Here is a 16,086-nt window from a genome sequence, read left to right as displayed (position 1 = left end):
GAAATGCTTTGCATATTTGAATAAACATGCAAACTTTATACGAGCTTAGATAAGAAATTGAGTTCACTCTTCTTTCCTTTCCTCCCTTATCTTACAGAACAGAGGCAGCCAATGTGGAGAAAATAACCACGAAGCTACTGAAGGCTGGTGCAAAGCCAGATCAGATTGGTATCATCACACCCTATGAGGGCCAGCGTTCATATTTGGTGCAGTACATGCAGTTTAGTGGATCTTTGCATACCAAGCTTTATCAGGTAGTCAGTTATGCTTTTCTTTCTTGATTCTTTGTATTCCCAGGTTTGCAGAAACCCAGTTGGTCTTTGCATTTGTTTCAAAGCATATGTACTATATTTACAGATATTTTACTTGAAGCGGCATAGTTAGGAACTTCAAAAAAAGAAACGTACGTAGTTTAACTTCCACCTAGAGAAGACAACTATTTAAGTGTGTAATTCTTATTTGCTTTGGAGAGAGGATTGTGACAATGGCTTGTATTTCATCCAGAGAGAGAAAACTTGACCTCCCTTCCATTTCAGGTTTATTTATTGAAATAAAACATTTTGTAATGTGCAGTTTGCAACCCCGCTCCCAAAAATGAAACAAGATTATTTCTGAGATTCCATTGTGTTTTGAAATACTGAATCTCAAAGTTAGAATCCTGAAGAGATGTTCCGTATTCATGCAATATATAATACCAGTATTACAGAGCATTACTGAAACGTGGGAGAATAAGAAATTTGCTTTGAGAAGTCTTTCTCTCTTCTGCCCCTCCTCCCCTTTACAGGAAGTTGAAATCGCTAGTGTTGATGCTTTCCAAGGGCGAGAGAAGGACTTCATTATCCTCTCCTGTGTTAGAGCCAACGAGCATCAAGGCATTGGCTTCCTGAATGACCCCCGGCGTCTCAATGTGGCTCTCACAAGAGCAAGGTTTGGACTTCCCAGAATCATCCGAGATAGAATCTCTGCTTTCGGAATCCTTTAATTACCCATTTTGGATGGAGCCAGATTGAAAGGGGGGGAAAAAACACTTTTCAATCTGAAAAGATATTTTTCAAGTTGAAAAAAATGTTCACTGGCTCAGGCAGCTATTAATTGTACTTGTACGGCTGTTAAAAAGCTCTACCAATTTTTTTTAAACTTCAAATGTATTTATGTGTGATATTTTTTTGGTTTTCTCAAGTGTTTCTGGGTAAATAAGACATGCTTGTGTTTTTTACTTACCAAATTTGTTTGCCGCCCATCTCATAATTCAAGGCAACTCTTTGAGTGTCTTATAACAAGATAAAACACAGAAATATTTGACAATTACAAATATAAAAACTGGTTAAAATTACAAAATTTATGATGGCAGTTGAACCCCAAATTTATGTTGCTAAGCAAGTTAGTTGTTAACTGAGTTTTGCTCCATTTTACCACCTTTCTTGCCACAGTTAAGTAAAAACACTGTTGTTAAGTTAGTCACACGGTTATTAAGTGGCTTCCCCGTTGACTTTGCTTGTCAGAAGATTACATAAGGCGATTGCATGACCCTGCAACACTGCAGCTGTCATAAATATGAGCCAGTTGTCAAGCATCCAGATTTTGATCATGTGACTATGGGGATGCTGCAAGTTTGTAAGTATGAAAAACCGTCTTAAGTCACTTTTTTTTTAGTGCTGTTGTAACTTTGAATGGTCATTAAACGAATGGTTGCAAGTCAGGGACAACCTGTAGTGTTAAAGCTACAGTGCTGAATAAATCTAAATTGAATACCAAAGAAAAAAGTATGATAGGCCTATAAAAATAACAAAATCAAAGTACATACTAAAACTAGGCGAAACAATACTACCATTAGATTAAAATCAGCTTAGGTGATATTTCAGGTCCTGAAAGGACACTGACTAGGAAGGCATTTTCCATATATGATATTTCCGTATCTCAGTAGTTATAAGCTGCCTGATAAAGGGCAATATTCAAGAGTGGGTCATCCTTGCAATAACATTAATAACAAGTAACTTGAAGTGTGAATGAGTTGGTAAGCAAGTAATCCTTCATAGTGTCTTACTGTTATCTTTTTAGATATGGGGTCATTATTGTTGGGAATCCAAAAGCACTCTCCAAGCAACCTCTTTGGAATCACCTTCTGAACTACTACAAGGAGCAAAAGGTCCTGGTGGAGGGACCATTGAACAATCTCCGTGAGAGCCTTATGCAGTTTAGCAAGCCTCGAAAACTGGTCAACACTATCAATCCAGTAAGTTCCATGCAGAGCAAAAAAATAAATAAAAATAATTTAGCAACAGAAATTTGGGGCTCAATTATGTTTGTAAGTCAAGGACTACCTGTTTTATTCTAGAGGCCCCTTACAATAAAGAAGAAACTGCTTTAAGAATGGACTTTTGAGAAAGTGATTAAGACAATACTACCTTTGTGTTTATTTTTCCAGTGTAGTGCATTTATTATAAGAAAGATAGAGTTGAAAATAATGATAGCTAGAATCAAAGTCAGAATTCATACACAGCTGTTGTATGGATGATACCACTTCACTGAAAATGAGGAACACATATGAGTTCATGAAAGTAAAAACTGGAACATTATCTGGAATAATGTTAAATGTTAACACAAAAAAATAATTTCAACCTGTAGTTTTTCTGATTGTAAAAATGAGAGCAAACAAGTAAAAGTGACTATATTTAGATTTACGAATATAGGTAGTCCTCACTTACTGGCCACAATTGAGACTGCCAACTCTGTCACTAAGTGACTCATCATAAAATGAAAAGTCATGTCACCATGCCTGACTTATGACAGCAGTTCTGGCTGTGGTCATTAAAGAATCACCTGTGCTCATTAAGTACAATGTCATATGACCATGAATTGTGACTTCCTGTTGGCTTCACCTTTGACTGGTTGTTGGAGGCAAGCTGTGAAGGTTGCAAATGGCAATCATGTGACCATGGGAACCTGCAGCTGTTGTAAATATGTCCTACTTGCCAAGCTACCGAATCCCAATTTTGTAACCACAGAAACTTGTGAAACCTACAATTTAGAGGACTGGTCATATGTCTTTTTTTCAGTGCTGTTGTGATTTTGAACGGTCACTGAATGAATCGTTGGAAAGTGAGGGCTACCTGTTTATAAAAGTTGGATAGTATGTTGGAGAAATAAAAGCAATAAAGGGAAAGGAGATAATAAAATTAAATAAGATTATTAAGTGTAATAATATTTCACTGACAAAAATATAGAATAAGCATTCCTCATTCCAATAATAGCATATAGTTGTGAAAACGGGGGTGTGGAGTTATTGTTTTTATTGTTCTATATTAGGTTTTTGTTTTTCATAAGCCGCCCAGAGTCACTGAAAGTGAGTGTGAAGCCATACAATTTTTCTAAATCAACAAATAAAATCAGACCCTGAGAAAAAAACAAGAGAAGGAAGAGAGATTTCAAGAAGCCTGAGTGGATGCAGTCACCAGAGTTTAGGCTCACCACGAGGGAATCTTTAGCTTTGCTAACTGTACCATGGACTGCAAGTCACTGAGCCCCAGATCAAATGTGAAAGATGATACCTATCTTGTGGTGGTGTCTTTAGGCCGTACAGTTAACAAACAAAACTCACGTGTATTCCTTAGTATCAGGTAACAGGAGAGCAATCAAACATAAAAGTCAGCAAAAATCTCTCCAAAGCAACATGCAAATTTGTGTATTTTGAAATGCAACCTTTTATTTCTACAAGATATAGGTAGTCCTTGACTTACGACCATAATTGAGTTCAGAATTTATATTGCTAAGTGAGAAATTGGTTAAGTGAGTTTTGGCCCATTTTATGACTTTTCTTGCCACATTTGTTAAGTGAATTATTGCAGTTATTAAATTAGTAACATGATTGTTAAGCAAATCTGGCTTCCCCATTGATTTGCTTGTCAGAAGATTAGATAAAAGATTATTACCTGATCCCGGGACACTGCAACCGTTATAAATATGAACCTGTTGCCAAGCATCCGAATGTAAATCATGTGACTATGAGCATGCTGCAATAGTCGCAAGTGTGAAAAATGGTCATAAGTCACTTTTTTCAGTGATGTCACTAAAAGAACTGTAGTAAGTCAAGGACCACCTGCACAAGGGCATACAGAAGAGGGTACAGACAGCCTAAAGCTCATCACTAATACTGCACTGATGGTATTTGTTTTTATACCACCTCACCAGTGCTAGAAATAAGCATAGGCGTGTTTCATAATCATCTGTGTGCCAAAAGCAGAATCCAGGCATGTGACACACAACCTCCAAAGCTTATCAAGTCTGCTGACCGTTATCCCTTTCTGTTAATCCATGTGAGACATTCAGTGCTGCAAAGAAAAGCTCCTGCTAGAAGATGGACACTCAAGAACCTGGAAACATGGGTTGCCACCTCCTCTTAGCTTCCCAGTCCCTGGAAGAGAACCAGGAAGGGAATATTTGCAAATATTATATAATACTAGCTAGGCAGCTGATAAAAGAGTGTTTCCCAATGTTGGCAACTTTAAGACGCATGGACTTCAATTTCCAGAATTCCCCAGTCTTAGAGTTGTCAATACCCTGTAGTAGAAGTTGGGTTACATCATACAAATCAAAACTGATCAGCTTGAAGCACAGTTAAGTTGATTGAGAAGATTTTAAACTAACTGGTGTGGCTTGAAGGTGAAAGTCTTGAAATAAGGAACTTGGATAAAACTTGCAAATGTTAGAAAGACGCACTTTTTTAATGAAGCTTACCAAAATGCTCAGTGGAAAATAGAGATAGCTTATTAGTTAGAGAATTGGTAGATTGAATTCTCTAAGTGGAATATGGCAGTTAAAGAATGCAGTTTACTGAAGTAGAAAGAGAGAATTGGAATGTATGTTAAAATAACCAGTCTTGCTCAGAAATCCAAGTAAATAGGGGATATAGGGGATATCTGGGCTACAAGAAGAAGCAAATATAAGCCAGTCTGCTATTAATATTGATTTACACACACCATACTAAGGAGAAGATCTAGGTAGTGTTCTCCAATTTTTTTTTTAAAAAGTACAGATTTTTCAAACAAACATGAATAGTGAGCAGAGATTAAGTGGGTAAAATAATCTGGACCTGATTCTAATTTAATTAGAAGACTTGGCTGAAATGACAATAATAGGAAGAGAGTGGGAAAAATAACCATTTAATATATTTTAAGGATTATTAAAGCTGCCCATAGTCAATCGCAGGATTTCATGACAGATGAAGCAAGTGGGAAAAGACTCAGCTTGGGATGGAGACCCTATTATAAAGGAATATAATTACACAATGACAATGATAATTCCAGTGAGGGGGGGAAAAGGGAGGACAACTGAAAATGCAAATGTGGCTATGCAAAAAGCTTTGTGAAGATCTCACAAGAAAAAAGGCTGCTTATCCACAAAGAATAATAGAAGGACAACTTAACAGCAAGAGTGCTTGTTAAATTACCTGGAAGAGGTCATTTTACAAGTAATAGAATATATGTAGCTCGGGATTAAATTTTTGAGAATTGAGGAGGTGTAATTTTCTTCTTGGTAGTTCCTTGACTAGGGTACTATTTTCTTGTTAATCAGTCAGCCCAGTACAGGATAACTAACACGAAGTATGAAAAGGATAACACAATACATCAAAAACATCTTGGAAAGAACCAAGGGACTGTTACAAACAGATGGCATCACCATAGCATGCAAACCAACAAAAGCCATTGAAAACATCTTCAGTAAATCAAAAGACCCAGTAGCCCAAGAAGAAGCTCATCTACAACATAACATTGTAAGAACTGTCACAACTGCTATGTAGGACAGACAGGCAGAAGACCAGCAGAGCACTGTCAGAAGATAGGATGAAAATTCCACATGGACAGATTTAACCATAGTTTCAACTGGGAAACTATAGGCATCCTAGACCAAGCTAAATGCAAAAATGCTAGGAATTCAGGAAGTTTGGCATTCAGACAAATCAATAGACACATAGAGATAAGTCACATTTACATGCCATTCCAAAGAGACAGTAAAAACACTAAGAACGAAACAAAAGCACCAGAGTACATCCTGTCCATCAGCGAATACCCAGATAATTGGGGATTAACACCGGGAAAGCAATCAAACAAAAAACTCTACCTTAATGAAGGAACTACCAGGAAGAACCCCCCCCCCCCAACATTGGTAGGACAAGCTACTGTATATAAACAGGGAGTAAACCCACACCTCCACTTACTAGCACTGATTGTGTTAACTAGTTGGGCAATGAAACGTCTGCAAACAACCAAGCTCAGAGAGCACTAAGGACTCCACATATTCATACAGATGAATTTGGACTCTGGCTTGGAGAATGCCTTCAATTTCTGTTATAAGTTAGTCACTCCACCCATATAATCAGTAAATTAAGTAAACATCTGCTTTAAGCTGATTCAGATCATGAGTCATCTTGCCTAAGGCGGCAGAAGCAGCAGCTTTGGGGGCATCTCCCAGGTATCTTCTCTAGCAAAACTCTAGCCCTTTGCAGAGCTGGCAGGAAAGCTGTATAGCAGTACATTGAAAATGTATTCAGCAGTCCTGTAAGGAAAGTTTATTTATTAGACTTATATGCCACGCATCTCGCCTGGAGGCAAGAAGTTAGTCTTTTGGTAGCTATTCCAGATGTTTGTGACAACAAAAATAGTTTTTGTTTCCTCTTCATACATTTTAATTTGCATTCTGTTTTAGGGAGCCCGGTTTATGACAACTGCTATGTATGATGCCCGTGAAGCTATTATCCCTGGATCAGTTTATGATCGCAGCAGCCAAGGTAAGAGATCTTAGCACTTTCCGTAATCCAGATAGTCCATGATACATTGGCTCCTAGGCTAAATTCCCAAACTAGTTATAGCCTGCCTTTTGCCTTTTGTGGTTGTTAATTGTTCTGATTTATTAGTTTGTTTAGTGGGGTTGCTTGCCCACTTTGCCCAATAGATTCGGTGGGATACACGTTATGGATATTCCATGTGCCATTCCAAATCAAAAGTTAGGCAAATAATTCCTAATCCCATTTTGTACTAGGAGGAAAAAGAATCTGGGTAAAAGAAATATATTACAGTAGCTATCTCATCTTAAAACTACTCAACATCTTTCTCCCCACGTTCTCAGGCCGGCCATCCAACATGTATTTCCAAACACATGATCAGATTGGGATGATCAGTGCTGGGCCCAGTCATGTCACCACCATGAACATTCCTATCCCATTCAACTTGGTGATGCCTCCCATGCCACCCCCAGGGTACTTTGGACAGGCCAATGGACCAGCTGCAGGTGGGATGTTTGCAGGTGCAAATTATTTTGTTATGTGATCATCAAGTGAACATATGCGCGGGTGTGTGTGTGTGTGTGTGTGTGTGTGTGGCAGGGAGAAAGAAAATATTTTAATTTGCATGTCTCTAGATTGGTGTGCATTCATCCTTTTCAGTACACATGTATGTATTGATCAATTGACTGGATTTTTTTTCACCACAATTTCTGAATTCTCAGCAGTATCCAATTACAAAAAAAAAGTGCAAAACAAGAATATAAGAAAAGACAAAGACCATAAGTGAGGTGTCCAGCCTTGTCAGCTTTAAGACTGGTGGACTGAACTCCCAGAAGGCTGGGGAATTCTGGGAGTTGAAGTCCACCAGTCTTAAAGTTGCCAACATTGGATACCCCTGCTATAAATCACTGAAGGGCATCACAACTCCAGTGCCCTCCGGAAGTAGTAGAACAGTGTGATATATATATATATATGAAATAAAATATATTGTCAGTGAAAGAGATTTACTCCCAAAATTCCATTGTGCTCAATCAGCAGGCCCTTGTAAATGAAGCCGACTCTTAAATTTCTGTGCATCTGACTTGTTCTGATTTTGCTTACTTCAGAACCAGAAAGCAACTCCTCCTTTTACATATTTTTGTCAAACAGAGAATAAAATTATCGCTGACAATTAGCTTTGAAATTGCTGTGTGTGGGAGGGAAGTTAACACTCAGCAACATATTCTGCTTAAGAGATCTGTATATAACTTTAGCTGGAAAGGTAGATTTTTAGTTGGGAGTTTCTAGTGTGGGGGGGGGAGCAATTAATTGCCCAAACTGGGACTGTTGTGGAAGGTTGAGCCAATAGGCCTATGAAATTTACATATGTAAATTTTAAAAAATAGTTGCCTTCAAAATAAAAGCAATCCATGCAGGATGGGCAGGGACAGTCAAAGAGCCAGATGTGCCCAGGTCTGTTGTAGCATATTTTAAGATTTCCTTCACATTATATGTTTAGCAGTTTCATGCATGTAGAATATGATCTATCCCAGATGTAGATACCACCTACCTATTTGGAGTGCAGTCTTGTCAAACAAAGTTTTGTGTCTGTTTGTGTACAGATAGTTCTTTACTTACGGCAGTTCGTTTAGTGAACATTTGAAGTTACAACGGCAGTGAAAAAAGTGGCTTACGACCGTTTTTCACACTAATGACCGTTGCAGCATCCCAATGGTCACCTGATTGGCAACTGACTCACATGACGGCTGCAGCGTCCCGGGGTCATGTGATCACTTTTTGCAAACCTAACTTATCAACTGCAGTGATTCACTTAACATCTGTGGCAAGAAAGGTTGCAAAATGGGGCAAAACTCACTTAGCAAATATTTCACTTAGCAACAGAAATGTTGGGCTCAGCTGTGGGTTGTAAGTCGAGGACTACCTGAATTGAGATTTGGTTGTCCTTCCAGGACGTGGAAACCTGAAAGGCAAAACTGGCCGTGGTGGGCGACAGAAGAACCGTTTTGGGATTCCAGGGCCCAGCCAGTCGAACCTCCCCAACAGCCAGGGTAGCCAAGATGTGGTCTCCCAGCCTTTCTCTCAGGGCCCCTTGACTCAGGGTTACATCTCCATGAGCCAGCCCTCGCAGATGAGCCAGCCTGGCCTCTCGCAGCCAGAATTGTCACAGGTAACAACATTTGCTTCTCAGATGCTGCTTGGGGAAGTGATTCTGAGTTAAGTTCTACAGAGACGTTAAGTGGTGGCACAATCATCTTGATTTAAGATCCAAGAGAGGTTTCCTCTAAAGGCCAAACATCTTTTGCTACCTGTTGTATGCAAGATGTTTTAAGACTATTTACCCCCATTAATGCTAGATACTGTAACCTGACATCTGAAGAATACAGGATTGGGGGAAGACTGCCTCAAATTGCTTTGCGTCTAGTGTTTAAGAATCTCCTCTGATCAATCTTTCATTTGAGAAATTTACTTATTATCTTGCACAAGTGGGCTAAATATCATAAGCCATTGTGATGGTGTCAGAATTGGGAAATATTCTTCTAGTTATCTGCTACGTTGGTTCTTAAACAGTTTTGAATCATCTGTCACTGGTTTTAATCTTGAATTATTCTGCTGCTCTTCAGAAATCCTGAGTTGTTAATAATAATAATAATAATAATAATAATAATAATAATAATAATAATAATAATAATAATAATATTATTTTAATTTGTATACCGCCCTTCTCCCGAAGGACTCAGGGCGGTTTACAGCCAAAATAAAATACAGCAACAACACATACAGTACTAAAAACAGACATTAAAAAACTTATTAAATTTGGCCCAATATTAAAATACAATCAAACCCTATAAAATTAATAAAAATTTAAAACCCATAAAATCAGCTAAAAATTTAAAATTCAAGCCAGTCCTGCAAGATGGAATAGATAAGTCTTAAGTTTGCGGCAAACTTCGCGGAGTTGTTTGTTTCTTCATTGTTTCTGTAAAACATTTGCTTGTACCAGACTTGGGAAAAGAAAACTAAGTATATCTTAGTTTTATCAGTATCTCTCACCTTGTGGCTCAGTAGATCTTTCTGGATGGGGAAAAATGCTCATTTAAAATTTTGTTTATTTTTCTCTCTCTTCAGGATAGTTACCTTGGTGATGAGTTTAAATCTCAGATTGATGTGGCCCTGTCGCAGGATTCAACTTACCAGGGGGAACGCGCATATCAACATGGAGTGACAGGGCTGTCACAGTATTAGAGTGTAAGGTGGTTTATGGGGTAAAAAAACAGCTTGATAATATCAGTATCTCTTGCCTTCTCAGCTGCTCTGAATAGTCAAGCCTCCCATCCATGAGAGGAGTCTGTAAATAGGTGTTCTGGGATTGTTTTGCTTCTTTTTGCTTATTTAAGATTGCTAACTTAATTTGTAGCTATGAAGATGCTAATAATATTCAACTAGAGAAGACAGAAAGAGGCTGTCTTCTTTATAAGAGAATAATAGAGTAATGGAGGTGGAAGGGACCTTGGAGGTCTTCTAGTCCAACCCCCTGTTCAGGCAGGGAACCCTATACCATTTTAGGCAAATGGTTGTCCAAATTTGGTGATGGAGCACTCACAACTTCTGGAGGGAATCTATTCCATTTAATTGTTCTAACTGTCTGGAAATTTCTCCTGAGTTCTAGGCTAATTCTCTCCTTGATTAGTTTCTAATTCGCTTTGAATTTTAGTCCCCAACTCAGGAAAAAGTTCCAAGATCACAAAAGTACACTCCCCTTTTTTTCCTTCAGATCCAATGCAACCTCAATATTAGGTTCTGCTGAGAAAAACACCTCGCTTTTATAATATTTTTGAGATTTGAAAAAAAAAATGTTTTTCTCTGTCTCCTAAGTCTCCGTTTGGAAATCCCCTGTGAAATTGAATGGGTAAATAAATGTCTGATCACATTGAAGCATTTCATACAAGGCATCACTCTGTGGTGAAACTTCTTACCACAACATAGATTCCATTAGAGTTGGACAGCTAATAAATGGACATAAATCAATAAATACACTGTCTTTGAAACATTGAAAACCTTAATAGATGGGCAATTACCAAAGGCTGTTGATCAGGCTATCTGAATGGAATTGCCAGGGAGAGAGGCAGTTTCTTTCTCCATATTAAACGCAAGTATAGGCAATTCCCAGTATCAATTGTTTCTATCATTTTGGGTTGTTGTTTTTTTTTAATTATGTAAAGGGCCCAGTTCTCCAGCAACTGTGAAAACAAACATTCTACCAACAGCATAGTTTATGATTCACTTCTGAGCATATTTGGGCCTCTTGAATAAAATCTGAATAATATGAATGCCAACGTATGAGAAAGTGCCACTTTGGAAGTGGTGGCACTGTCTTCTTGGTTTAAGATTTAACTGTAGTTTTACTAATACGTTTATAACATTTCTAGGCTGTCCCAGACTGCTATGGCTCTGGGCAGTATTATGGCAGTGATAATACATGATTATGGATCGGCTATGCCCATTCCTTGAAGTATTTTTGATGAGGAAAATGCTCATTTAAAATTTTGTTTATTTTTCTCTCTCTTCAGGATAGTTACCTTGGTGATGAGTTTAAATCTCAGATTGATGTGGCCCTGTCGCAGGATTCAACTTACCAGGGGGAACGCGCATATCAACATGGAGTGACAGGGCTGTCACAGTATTAGAGTGTAAGGTGGTTTATGGGGTAAAAAAACAGCTTGATAATATCAGTATCTCTTGCCTTCTCAGCTGCTCTGAATAGTCAAGCCTCCCATCCATGAGAGGAGTCTGTAAATAGGTGTTCTGGGATTGTTTTGCTTCTTTTTGCTTATTTAAGATTGCTAACTTAATTTGTAGCTATGAAGATGCTAATAATATTCAACTAGAGAAGACAGAAAGAGGCTGTCTTCTTTATAAGAGAATAATAGAGTAATGGAGGTGGAAGGGACCTTGGAGGTCTTCTAGTCCAACCCCCTGTTCAGGCAGGGAACCCTATACCATTTTAGGCAAATGGTTGTCCAAATTTGGTGATGGAGCACTCACAACTTCTGGAGGAATCTATTCCATTTAATTGTTCTAACTGTCTGGAAATTTCTCCTGAGTTCTAGGCTAATTCTCTCCTTGATTAGTTTCTAATTCGCTTTGAATTTTAGTCCCCAACTCAGGAAAAAGTTCCAAGATCACAAAAGTACACTCCCCTTTTTTTCCTTCAGATCCAATGCAACCTCAATATTAGGTTCTGCTGAGAAAAACACCTCGCTTTTATAATATTTTTGAGATTTGAAAAAAAAAATGTTTTTCTCTGTCTCCTAAGTCTCCGTTTGGAAATCCCCTGTGAAATTGAATGGGTAAATAAATGTCTGATCACATTGAAGCATTTCATACAAGGCATCACTCTGTGGTGAAACTTCTTACCACAACATAGATTCCATTAGAGTTGGACAGCTAATAAATGGACATAAATCAATAAATACACTGTCTTTGAAACATTGAAAACCTTAATAGATGGGCAATTACCAAAGGCTGTTGATCAGGCTATCTGAATGGAATTGCCAGGGAGAGAGGCAGTTTCTTTCTCCATATTAAACGCAAGTATAGGCAATTCCCAGTATCAATTGTTTCTATCATTTTGGGTTGTTGTTTTTTTTTAATTATGTAAAGGGCCCAGTTCTCCAGCAACTGTGAAAACAAACATTCTACCAACAGCATAGTTTATGATTCACTTCTGAGCATATTTGGGCCTCTTGAATAAAATCTGAATAATATGAATGCCAACGTATGAGAAAGTGCCACTTTGGAAGTGGTGGCACTGTCTTCTTGGTTTAAGATTTAACTGTAGTTTTACTAATACGTTTATAACATTTCTAGGCTGTCCCAGACTGCTATGGCTCTGGGCAGTATTATGGCAGTGATAATACATGATTATGGATCGGCTATGCCCATTCCTTGAAGTATTTTTGATGAGGAAAAGTTTTCAGAAATTTAACCCAGATCTGGTGATGTTAATGACATTTTTTGTCTTCCCTTTAGGTTGAAGGAGAAGAGCTAAGCTTATGTGGAGCTTAGTTCAACAGCAATTTATTCAGGGTAATAAAAATAAAATAAAATGGATACCTGTTTTCCACTGCTAAAACTGAAGCGACTCTGTGAGAGCAACAGGAGAGAGAGGGATAAAAAGAGAGAAACCAACGGAGAGGAGAAAGACGAGCGAGAGAGCGAAAGAGAAAGAAGAGAGCCCACTGCTAGCTCACTGAGGCAAGGAGACTGACCGGAGATGGGAAGAGAAGCACCGGAGGACCAACTGGCACCTCACTGGGAGGGAGAACTAACTCGCCCTGGAAGAACTGAGTGGTCAGCGAAGTTCCCTGTTCCCTCCCCTGCCACCAACACACCCACTGAGAAAGAGAGGAAGGGTCTTAGAAGAATCATTTCATTCCGTTCGTTCGCATTGCAAGCAGGGTTTCACAGTTAGAACAGGTGGGGAGAGGAAAACACCCATCTCAGAGTTGTTCATGTACCAATCTCTCCGTTTTTTGTTTTCAAGAGAAGGAAAGAAGGAAGGAAGGAAGGAAGGAAGGAAGACCTTGTTGGCCTTTTTAGGAGCAAGCACACCATCCAAGAGAAAACGTCCTGAAGCTTGTGGGGAAGCCAGCTGTAACTGGTACTCGACTCTGAGATGTGGGGGTTTTGCTGTCCAAGATCTGGCTTTGAGCTTCGTGCGGCTTCACCCACAGCCCGAATGGCAAAGATGGGGTGGTTCTTTTTTTCTTTTCTTTTTTTTTTAAAGAAATTCTTTCAAAGAAGCACTGGACATTTTTTTAGAAGTTTGTCTCTGAAATTTGGTAGTGGACCTGGAGGAAAATCCTTGTTTTGAGATGCATAAAAAAACCAACCAACCAACCGTAAAAGATACATATATATATCTATATCTGTACGTTTAACGCAAGTTAGAATACAAATCTCTTCTGTGTGATTTCAGTCAATCAAACTCTTCTTGGGGTATCTTGCAAGGAAGCCGATTGGATCCTGCCAGTGCAGTGGAGAAATCAGAACGGTGTTGTCAATTTTTATTGGTTCCTGCCTGGGCTCTTCTCTGGGCTGTTGGTTTAAGGTATCTGCTTTACAAAAGGGAGAGGAGTATTTTGTGCCCTTTGGCCCCTGAGAAAGAAGAACGCTGGGATTGACCTGCCTTTTTTTATTAGTTGCTGCCGTCATTGGGAAAACTGTAGTGGAAACAGGGGATTATATTGGTTTTGAAGTAAAGCTTCTCTGATGATATATTAAGATAGTTTGTCTGGGGAGGAAGAGCAGGCAGATATTTTAAGGGTGGCCACTCTGGGGCAAAAAATCTATCTTTGGCATGAAGGGTATTTTTTTCTTGACGTTCAGCTGTGGAATGAGCATCAGAAGTTTAAACGAAGCTGGAGACCACGTGAAGGTGCAGGACCCTCAGTCAGGCTCCTTTGATTTATCATTTCAAATCCCAACTGGAAAAGGGCAATTTATGAAAGAAAGTAAGAAAGGAAGGAAAAAAACACCCATGGAAAGTCACCTTGGCTCACAGCAGAAAGCATGCATATCTGCATTAAAAGTATTGAGAACGCTGGCCTGTTAGCCTATGATTGGTTTGATTTTTCTTGCCACCAAAGGTGGAGTTCCTTTATCCGAGACAGTTTGACCAACTGCCCAGTTGTGGGATTTAAAAAAACCCCAAACAAAATGAATTTAGGTTTCTTTTCCAATCAAAAGGGCTCTAAGCGTCCATTTTAACTTTTTGTATATGTTGAGGAATCCCCCTAGCTTTACATGAATGAACTTTAGAACCTCTTCCTTTTTTATTTTAAAAATTTGGACATTTGTATAATGTTCATTCCCACTTTTGCCCCACTGCCCTGCCCTCCAAAACAAAACAAAAAAACCAAACCCTCAACACCGTTATGCAAGAAAGCCTATCTGGCTTCTTTTGCCCATTTAGCATTCACTGGGCCTTGCTTTATATTGCAGGTTTTGGAAGAGGGGAACCCATGAATTGAAAATCTGCAATTGTTCTTACTAATTGAAAACGTCTCCAGAGTTTAGACTTCTACCATGTGTATGGGAAAGGGAGACAGGCCACCTTCCTGCCTGAAACGTGGAATCTTTATTCCGACTGTTGGAGAACTGCTTGTTAATTTCTTTTCTTCTACCATCCCCTTCGCTGTGTGGCTATGTAGATTTTTGAGCTAGACTAAACGCTAAACCTCTTTGTGCAATGCAATCCACTAAGTAAGTGTAGCTCCCTCGTCCTTCCACTGTCTTCCTAACCTCCTTCCCCTTCCCTCCTCACATTTCACTTAGGTAGCAATGCTTGCCTCTTCGTGTTGATTTCCCCCCCCCCCACTTTTGTAGAGGTTATAAAATGCTGAGTTTCAGTGCAAAACCCCACCAGAACATCAGTGCTAGCGCGGTGCTGATTTTTTTTTCTGTCTCAGTTTGTTTTAAAATCTGTTTCTCATCAAATTAATAAAAAACGCTTGCATTCTGTGCCTGGGGACTCAAAATTCTGATGTTTAGTTGTTAAGATGTGTAGCAATAAACCTACAAGGAACCTTTCGGTCAGAACAGTTCAATATTACACACACACACATTCATCTTATGTTTTTAAAATTGTATTGGCTATTGCCAATTACCCTCTTTAAAGTTTTAATAAGAGTATACCATATTCCTGCAACTAGCACTCGGGAGCAAATGAACAAGTTTCTCTTGGAATTCCTTATAGTATTATGCTGGAGACTTTTTACTGGAGTCATTAGCCACACCTGATTTTTTTGCTAACCAGGAACTATGCTGTGCCTCATTTTATATCACAATTTTAAAATCCAGTCCTGTCTCCAGTCTCATCCCTTCAGCAAGATGTATTTAGTAGTTAGTAAAAGAAAGTTCGGAATCCAAAAAACACATACCTTTGCATTCCTTAGTGGCCCGTCACACTTAGCACTGATATTTCAGAATTTTCCTATCAGATTATGGTGGCTACTAGATTTAAAGAATGCATGCAGAAGCAGCCCTGGATGGCAGCATCAGCAGTGTTTGCAGAAGTAATATAACTGCAAATATCAAATACTAAGGATGTGCCCAACACAGAAAAATCTTTGTCTACCTGCTGTACAAGAGCAACTGGTTGGCTAATCCTGTAAACAAATTGTCTGGCCTAGCAGATTCTTCCCATGTTCTTTTGATAAGCATAGTGCTTGGTGTTTGGTCTTATTTTAGAAATCAAGCAATACCATGCAAGCACATTTGATGGAATTTGGTTTGAAGGAAGATCC

The 16,086-nt window shown here is 38.8% G+C and overlaps 1 protein-coding gene and 1 long non-coding RNA gene across 6 annotated transcripts in view; both read left to right on the top strand.

Moving 5' to 3' along the window:
- The window catches only part of UPF1 (UPF1 RNA helicase and ATPase), a 30,616-nt gene extending 19,322 nt beyond the window's left edge, over positions 1-11,294 (top strand). For 2 of the 5 annotated variants that reach the window (XM_058163457.1, XM_058163458.1), the window contains exons 17-23: positions 98-254; positions 785-927; positions 2,059-2,233; positions 6,703-6,784; positions 7,123-7,299; positions 8,728-8,945; positions 9,905-11,293. In XM_058163457.1, the coding sequence (XP_058019440.1) occupies positions 98-254; positions 785-927; positions 2,059-2,233; positions 6,703-6,784; positions 7,123-7,299; positions 8,728-8,945; positions 9,905-10,021 (1,069 nt within the window). In that variant the 3' untranslated portion in view covers positions 10,022-11,293. Of the gene's footprint in view, positions 1-97; positions 255-784; positions 928-2,058; positions 2,234-6,702; positions 6,785-7,122; positions 7,300-8,727; positions 8,946-9,904 lie in introns of all 5 variants that reach the window. The other 3 variants (XM_058163462.1, XM_058163460.1, XM_058163461.1) reach the window with 3 other exon arrangements.
- Positions 11,295-11,309: 15 nt separating this feature from the next.
- LOC131188294 (uncharacterized) lies at positions 11,310-15,301 on the top strand. The gene is made up of 2 exons (XR_009152755.1): positions 11,310-11,466; positions 12,809-15,301. It is a non-coding gene; the product is annotated as an uncharacterized LOC131188294 (long non-coding RNA).
- Positions 15,302-16,086: the final 785 nt, after the last annotated feature.

The sequence above is a fragment of the Ahaetulla prasina genome, chromosome 1 (assembly GCF_028640845.1).
Source record: "Ahaetulla prasina isolate Xishuangbanna chromosome 1, ASM2864084v1, whole genome shotgun sequence".
In the NCBI taxonomy this organism is placed as follows: Eukaryota; Metazoa; Chordata; class Lepidosauria; order Squamata; family Colubridae; genus Ahaetulla; species Ahaetulla prasina.
Note: the sequence above shows the minus strand (reverse complement) of the source record. Positions and strands in the feature narration are given on the sequence as shown.